The sequence below is a fragment of the Lacerta agilis genome, chromosome 2 (genome assembly GCF_009819535.1).
Source record: "Lacerta agilis isolate rLacAgi1 chromosome 2, rLacAgi1.pri, whole genome shotgun sequence".
NCBI lineage: Eukaryota > Metazoa > Chordata > Lepidosauria > Squamata > Lacertidae > Lacerta > Lacerta agilis.
This window is the reverse complement of record NC_046313.1, coordinates 101,392,498-101,400,930: the sequence shown is the minus strand read 5'-3', so window position 1 is coordinate 101,400,930 and position 8,433 is coordinate 101,392,498. Positions and strand designations below refer to the sequence as shown.

General features: G+C 44.3%; 1 protein-coding gene across 1 annotated transcript; it reads left to right on the top strand.

Moving 5' to 3' along the window:
• Nucleotides 1-657: 657 nt before the first annotated feature.
• LOC117042332 lies at nucleotides 658-6,477 on the top strand. Its single transcript, XM_033141880.1, has 3 exons — nucleotides 658-729; nucleotides 4,596-4,800; nucleotides 5,834-6,477. Exons 1-3 carry the CDS (start codon nucleotides 658-660, stop codon nucleotides 6,421-6,423), a joined length of 867 nt encoding a protein of 288 aa, XP_032997771.1. The 3' UTR covers nucleotides 6,424-6,477.
• The last annotated feature ends 1,956 nt before the right edge of the window (nucleotides 6,478-8,433 follow it).

The following is an 8,433-nucleotide window of genomic DNA, read 5'->3' as shown; positions in this document are numbered from 1 at the left end:
AGTTCTTTGTTTTGGAAACTGGATATTTTTAGACCTCCCTTTTAATCTCTGTCTTCCCACACACTTGGTTCCCCTCCAGTTATCCGAGTGCACACACTCCTGGCCTTGAAAGGGCGATGACTAACTGCACATCACTGCCTCCCCTTTTCCTTTTTTTGTGGATCCCTGTATAAAAATTAAAAAGGTAAACATAAATCCTGGGGATTGCATCCAACGTTAGACCCACTGACTATAACAGACACCATCAATTTAGGTTAATTAATTTCATTGGGTCTGCTTCAACGTCACGCTCAAGCCACACAGTTAAAGGGCTTTCATACCACTTTAAACAGTCTGGGAGCTGTAGTTTCTTAGGGGTGTTGAGAATTGTTAGAAGTTTCCTACTCCCCTTTCAGAGATCCAATTGCCAGAGCTGCCTGGGAAGAAGGATTGATTGGTTAAACCACTTCTGGGAGGGGAACAGGAGTCTCCTCTACGCACCCTTAAACTACAGCTCCCAGAATTCTTTGCGGGAAGCCACAACTGTTTAAAGCGGTATCATAGTTGTGAATGTGGACCCTGTGAGTCCCCTTGGTACATTTTCAGCTCAATGGCCCCCTTCCCGTTCTTTTCCTGTAACATGTAGATTTGATGAAGCAGCTTCTGTGGTGACAGGAAATGGACACTGACGATTTAGCTGCAAGACGCCAGCAAACTAACGAGCAAAAGAACAAGGAAGCACCACCTGAGGTATGAGCAAAATCCACACATTCACTTGTCAAACCCTCGTTTCATCAATGACTGACCACCTGCTTTTCAGAGGGCAAAGTGCCTTTTTCAAAACATCCTCAGGAGAAACTTGCGGAAGTGGTGTCACTCATTTTGCAGATAAAGGAGCTGGAGTTCACACAGAGAGACCTAGAGCAGGAATTAGGCCCTGCATCTCTCAGTCACAAAACTGAGGTCCACCTGCTGAGTGCAAAGAGGGATTTACACCACAGCTGGGGTCCCAAGCAAACAACTGCATTGAATGAAATAGCACTCGCTAACTTGGGCAAAATGACCCATTATACTTGAAACCTTACATAAGCACTAGCTAGATTAGCAAGGAAATTCATCCAGGTACGGAGACTCAATGTGCTTAAATGGGAGGTAGAAGCCGGCTAGGAATGGAGTGCAGTACAGTAGTCTGTTCATGGTCTGTATTTTTTAAACTCAGTGGCAAAGAACCTATCTTAGAAAGCTTCTGCCAGTCAGTTTACTGTACTGGGTTGGTTGAACCAATGGTTTGACAGTGCAAGGCAGATTCATATGATATGTGTTGGTTGTACACAGACACAACCCTCCAAGTGGACAAGGAGCAAGGGTGTTCTCTGTGAGCTGCAAGGGAGAGCTATATGCATGGTGAAATATACTCGGAGTCAAGTGTGAATTTCATGCTCTTTATTCAGCTCCTAGTAGCAAGGAATGAGTCTTTCCCCAAAATGTCTGCTATATATAATTTACACAATGGGACCCACGTGATTGGCTAATTCTGGGCTACTCCTGTAGGCCAATCAGGTTGCGGGTTCACTTCCTACAGGAGCCTGATTGGCTGCTCTTGCAGGCCAATCAGGTCGCTGATTCACTTCCACCTGGAGCTGGATTGGGTGGCTCCTGTGGACCAATCGGACTGCTGCATTCTGGATCCTATTGTTCTCGGACCAATCAGACTGCTGCATTCTGGATCCTATTGTTCTAGGATTCAGTTCAGTACATAACACATGGGATGCTTTCTGCAGGCGCCACCTCTGACATCATTCGAAGCCAGGTAGGTGGGTTGCTGTTTGATTTTATGAAGTGTTATCAAGCCATGTTGGAGTGGATTGTTTTACGGGGAAGGAAAATATACAGTAAATGTGAAAGCATATGTGGTTTTGTATTTCATGTATATCAGCTGTACATTGTGCATCACATTGAGATTATTTATGGAAGGTGATTAATTAATCACAATTGTTATTATCGTCAATAATGGCGCATGTAAATGTTTGGTCAACCAAGCTGAAAGTGTGAATGGGTCCAGGCTGGCAAGCAAATTCTCTTGGCAGCCATTGTTATTCCAAATGCACTCCAGAAGCAGGCCTGAGAAATGAGGTGCAGCTGGATAGGACAGGCTGTCCAAATAATAAAATTGTTCTTGACAAATAGGTGATGAGGTTGAATTATAGAATTATAGAATTAAAATAACTATATGTACACTGTTATGTATTGGTTTAATATGCATACATGAGTTTCACTGCTAGTTCTGTAACTACCTTTCCCGCTCCGGGGTGATTCAAACGGGTGCAGTGACAGTTGCTATTAGTTAACTTGTTGGCACAATTTGGATCCTTACTCTGATTAGGTCCTTCCAAAATCTAAATTATCCTTCCCCAACTCCTGTTCCTGAGAGTATAAAAGGAGCTCGCCCTTTCCCTCCTGTCAGTCAAGTTCCTACTGCAATAAAGGAGATTGTTCTTGTTAGACTTGACTCCTAGCATATCCTTGCTAGCATGCTGAATCACTGCCCAGAGCTGATTACACGAACAGCTGAAATTGTATAGACACTGCACCCACAACTTAACATACACAATGAAGTGTAGAGGACAAACCAAAGCGATGGCTTTTTATAAAACCTGACACCAGTTCACCACAGTGCTGCTCCTGGGAATGACATATTGACTCAAATAATGTTTGCCACACAAGTTTCCTCCTACCTAATGGAGCTATTGCTAAATAGCCATATTTTCTTCCGGTTGCCTAATTATTATAATCATCACAGCGTTATAATTGTTCTGATTATGATCATTACAAGCGCGTGTCAGGGTTCAGGGTGTCCTATGATTCTTGTCTTGCGTTCTCTGATGTGCAGGACATTGTTGGGTGTTGTGTATGCGCTCCAGATGTTCAGCTGAGCTGTCAGGCTCACCGCAGGAAACAATTGTGTAGCAATTTACTTAGCATACACAAGCACGCACACACACACACACACACACAATGTACGCACGCTATTTCCAGTTGCTACAAGAAGTTTCACTCTTTGAGCCTAGAGAGGATGCCAGTTTATGAAATCCATGATGAGACAGAGTCGGCATAGCAGGTGCGAAATGCAGTGGCTAACAAAAGTCCTGCAACTGCCAAGAGTTCTCAGAGTCCAAGAAGCCTTGCAAGTCGTCCATCTTCTCTCAGACAAGCTCTTCTCAAAGTCCTACACATTTTCACAGAATATTTCCAACAGTTTCCAGTCTCCTAACAGATTATCCTGTACTCCACAACAATGAATGCTGTAATTTGAGTCCTTATCTACCCAGCGCTATGTGCTGTTTTGTCCAGCGACTCAGATAAGACAGTCACAAGATGCCTGCAGCTGTACTGTGGGAGGGCGGAAACACCGTTTCTGCAGACTGATGGAGAATTAACCATTTTCTCACTTTCCTTAACAGTCATGAGCATGTAATATGCCTTGTGAAGGCATATTCACTGTGTCACCCTTGCACTGGTGCAGCACGCTGGGAGTTGTGTTGCCCTGGCATAAGACAGGGTTGTCATACGTCTGGACATAGCTGGGATTCGCCCGTCGAAAATGGCATCTGGGTGAAATTTTCAAAAATCAGTTAAAATGTCTGGGGGGAAACCCGGGCATATGGCAGCTCATATCGGAAGTGTCTGGATTTTCACTTTGTGAAATATAGCAGTCCTAGCATAAGATACTTCTGTTGTGCATCTACAGTAGTACAATTATACGAGACCAAAAATGGTGTGACCAGATGACTTAACACCCTGCTTATAATTCCAGGATCATGACTATCCCTGAAACACAACAACAGCCATCATGGTGAGACCATAGGAACAGGGTGCAAAGGTGCAATTGCACTCCTATTACAGTTGTACCGTGGATATCGAACGCCATGGAATTCAGACATTTTGGCTCCCAAATGCCGCATACCCGGGAGTGATTGTTCCAGTTTGCAAACGTTATTTTGGAACCCAAACGTCCAACGGGGCTTTTGCGGCTGTAGCCAATCAGAAGCCAAACAGATTTGGTTTTTGAATGTTTTGGAAGTCGAACGGACTTCCGGAACTGATTCCATTTGACCTCCAAGGTACGACTGTACATTGAAAGTCTCAGTGGAACCAGTTAATGAGTTCAGGTTTAGGTCAGAGAGTTGAATAGAGACAAAGGTACACCATGATCAATAGCTCACACCCAGTACTGATTCAGGACTATGAGCTAACAATAATTTCTCGTTCAGTGTTACTAATTCCCAGCTCCCCCTCTCCCAAATTGTTTTACCTTGTCTGGTACCTCCTATTTTCATCAGTCTTGTGGCAGATCCCCCCCCCAAAAAAAATCATGGGAACTGTAGTTTCCCCCAAGAGCTACAATTCCCAGTACCGGAAACAAATAATCTCAGGATTCTTGGGAGATGTCAGGTGCTTTAAATGTGTGTTGGATGTGCTTTAAATGTATGGCATGGATCTGCCATTGGTTAATTGGAAAAGTAGCTGTACAGTACGTATATTTGTTGGCTTCGAGAAGTTATGTTCCCCCTCCTCATCCTGGCTTCTTGTATTAAGACTTCTTATTTTGCCTTTAGTTGAGCCCTGTACCTCATTCTGAAGGCACCTCAAAATACGATGAAGATTTTTTCTCTGGGCTAAGCCCAGAAGAGAAGGAATGTCTAGAGAACTTGCTGCAGACAATTGACTCCTTGGATGAGGATCTTTTAGGTGATGATGATGTTGATGGTGATGATGATGAAGAAGAAGAAGGGAGTCATCAGGAATTGGCAGAACCACTAGGTGAGATGAAATCAAACCCATTAACAAAGATTTGTGGACGTCTTCTAGAAATGTAGAGCTACAACTTCCATCAACCCTAGCCAATGGCCAGGAATTATGGGAGCTGTAGTTCAGCAATGTCTGGAGACCCATAGGCTCACCAGCCCTGATCTACAGCACATAGGCCAGCTGGCTGGTGTAGCGAGGTCCATTCGCATGTGACTTCCTGCAGCTCTGATTTGGCTGGTGATTTTCATTTAACACATTAAAATCAACATCATCTTTCTTCCCTGTCCCCACATCCCATGCTCACTGATGCCAACAGTTCTTTCTGTCCCTTGCCTGTGCGAGGGGTATATTTCTGCTCCTCTATTGCCTCCTAGGCCCCCAGTAACACACTGCCTTCCAGTCAAACTGGCTTCTGTGGGAATTAGGTTTTTGGCATAATTTTGGCATAATCCTTCGCCTTTAGAATGGTAAAGGATGGGAGCTTCGTAGATAACAAACAGGCGACAGGCAATTTCAGCCACACACACAGTCGATAGGTGCTTCTCTCTCACACACACACTTGGTCCGAAACATGGATCTTTCCCCATTAAATCAGCTTTCTTCAGCCTGGTGTCCTCCACATGTTTTGAACTACAACTCCCATCATCCCCAGCAAGTCAAGTGGCAATGAGCAGTGATGATGGGAATTGTAGTCCCAAACTTTTAGAGAGTACCAGTTTTGGGAATGCTGCTTTAGATCTGAAATCCAGTCATCATCGCCCCTCTACTTTCTGCCTTCATGCTTGATGTGCTTACTGCGGGAACCATTGGTGTAGCATTCGCATAGCTGCAGCAAATGCATTTGCCACAACCGTTGCATTAAGGTGGACCATATCTGGCCGGGCTGGAAGGGAGAGAGTGCTTAAGGAAACCCCCAACCTCTTTCCTTAGAATCATAGAATTGTGGAGTTGGAAGGAATCCGCAAGGTTCATCTAGCAGTGCAGGAATCTCAGCTAAAGCATTTCCGCCGTCAACTTTCCTCACTCACGTTAGTTGTGTGTGCAGGTGCTGAGGACCAATGCAAGGACAGTGTTGACTCCAGGATGCAGCAAAGTACGCCTGTGGAGGCAGCCTCAGCCAAGCCCGGTTCTCCTCGCCCTGCCCATTCCAAGATTAAAATGACCAAGTCCCTTTCGGAGGAATCAGCTGACATCACTCGGAGGAGGGGCAGGCCCAACCCTTCTTCTCCCAGAGCCAGAGGGCCTCATAGATTAGCGGAATCTCACCCTGCTTACTTCAGGAAGTTTGACACAATAATGAGGTCAGGGGTCAACGTCCAAGAGCTTCGCTCTCGCTTCCTCCACCACCTTGACATCTCCACTGCTGTCAGAGAACCAACAGAGGCTGCTGCGGGAACAGATAAGCAGCCGTTGCCGTTGCCTGGAGGCCAGAGGTCCCCTAGGGATGAAGCACTGAAGAAGTTGGGCCTCTTCCAGAGAATTTCTAGCGTTCCAAATATGAAAAGTCCTCTGGTGCCCACGGTGGGCCAGCATGCCCAGGATTCACAGGCCGAAAGTCTGAACCACGTGGGAATGGCAGGCTCCATCAACACCATGGAAAAGCCTGTGAAATATTGCACACACCCCAATCTCTGAGAGGTGAGAGACTCCAGGCATTCTAGCTCTGATCCAGGTTTTGGTTTCCTTGGAATGAAGTCCAGTGGAGACTGATGTATGGTTTTATTTGCACATATATAAAACCTAAGCATAGGATGGAGGGACTCACAGCATAGATCTTGCTTCTCTATTAGGTTTCCAGAGAAGACCCAAAGTGACTAGTTTGGGCCCCACACAGAGAGCAAGATGTGTCTCTGTCTCTCCAGCTTCCAGCCTCAGATAAAACTCACCCACCAGAACCAACTCCCCTGGCTTATTGCTCCCCATCCTAGGATGACATGGCATCCAGCCAGGTGAGGTGGGAAATGGCCCACCCATTTGTATCTATGGCAGTCTCTTAGGGCATGTAAATGACCGTGCTTCAGGGCTGGATTAGGACCTTTAGAGGCCCTAGACACTTAAAAGGTTTTGGTGCCCCCTTATACAGGTGAAATTTGAAAAATTAGAATATCATGGAAAAGTCCATTTATGTAAGCAATTGTTTTCATTAGCTACTGGAGTTTAATATATGAGATAGACTCATGACATGCAAAGCGAGATATATATCTAATTCAAAACATAAACAATGATAAAACCATAAAAGTAAGTTTTATTTTTTGAAATGAAATGAAGCCTGCAGTGAGATGGAAAGCAATGTTTATTTTTGTATACTTCCACTTTATTTATATTTGAAAAAAATTCTCCTGTGTTTTCTAATGCAAAGTGTTTGATCAGATCTTTATTCGATAAACATTCATCTCTATTTTTACTATGTTGTTATTATTTTTTTTTTATTATTGTGTGTGTGTGTGTGTGTGTGTGTGTGTGTACACACACATATATATAAAATGTATGTATTTTTTTCCAATTATTTTGGAGGCTTTTTTGTGGAACCTGGTTCAGCTGTACCATTTGGTCCATGGTAAATCCAGCGATGGGAAATTCCCATGGTGCCCCTCTTCCCTTGATGCCCCCTAAGCACATGCGTATTTTGCTTAATGGTTAGTCCAGCCCTGCAGGTGCTTAACAGCCCAGCCAAGGCCATTATGTTGTCTGATCAGTTCAGCGGCCTCTTCTACTATACTGTATATTCTAAACCTCCCCAGTGACAGGATCTCTGGTTCAAAAGGGACTCTCAACCATCCCCAAGACTGACCCCTACAAACCTAACAGCAATAACAATGGCTACTGTTCAAGTACAGGTACTTTCTCAGGTGTGGTTGGGCCAAAAGGGGGGTTGCAGAAAGAAAACGGACCTGCAGAGTCCTGTGCATGGTGCCCCAAGAGGCTCTCTTTGCAAACCCCGCCCATTAGCTGAGAAAACAAAAGGCATGGGCTCCTCTAGTGTTGAAGAGAAACTTCCAAGTTGCTTCTGCATACCCTGAAATGCCTTCTTCTGCAAGATAGCCTGTAATTAGTGCAGAGAGGCAACTCAGTAAGCAAGACACCAACGTAGGATAACACATTTGATATTTTTAGACTTTTCTCTTCCTTAAGGAGCTACTCCCTGATAGTCCGTTGAGGTGGGCTGTGCGAAAGTGTTGGATTTCATTGCTAGACTTCACGATGCCTGACATTTTTTGTTCTGTTTTCATTTTGCATGTACTCTTACCCATCTGCCGTTGGTTAGCCTTCCAGTCCAGAGAGTTGTGTACAGCTTTGTTTCCTTCTTCTTGTGGAATAATAAATCTGCAATCATTGTGGCCAAAGATTTGTCTTCTGATTGGTTCTTATGTGGAGGTTGTATTTGGCGCAAGGCATTCTCTAGAATTAATTGGTACGTGTGGGTAGTCGCTTGTACGGCAGAAATCAGAAGTAAAGGGAAAAGCACTGGTCCAGTTGTTTTATTTATAATTAAACACACAAGAGACAGAGATTAGCCTTGCTAATATGAAGATGTTCTGGTTTTTCTTTACTTCTGCTTTTTGTCTTATGAGGGACCCACATGTTGTAATTAGTGCTAGAGATATAAAGTGAGTGAACGTTGACATTACATAAGAATATTGACAT

Excerpts from the sequence above, each read along its gene's own strand:
- LOC117042332 (XM_033141880.1), top strand. The coding sequence starts at position 658 with ATGGACACTGACGATTTAGCTGCAAGACGCCAGCAAACTAACGAGCAA. Across the intron at positions 730-4,595 it reads ACAAGGAAGCACCACCTGAG|TTGAGCCCTGTACCTCATTC; the intron begins GTATGAGCAAAA and ends TTTTGCCTTTAG. Across the intron at positions 4,801-5,833 it reads GGAATTGGCAGAACCACTAG|GTGCTGAGGACCAATGCAAG; the intron begins GTGAGATGAAAT and ends TTGTGTGTGCAG.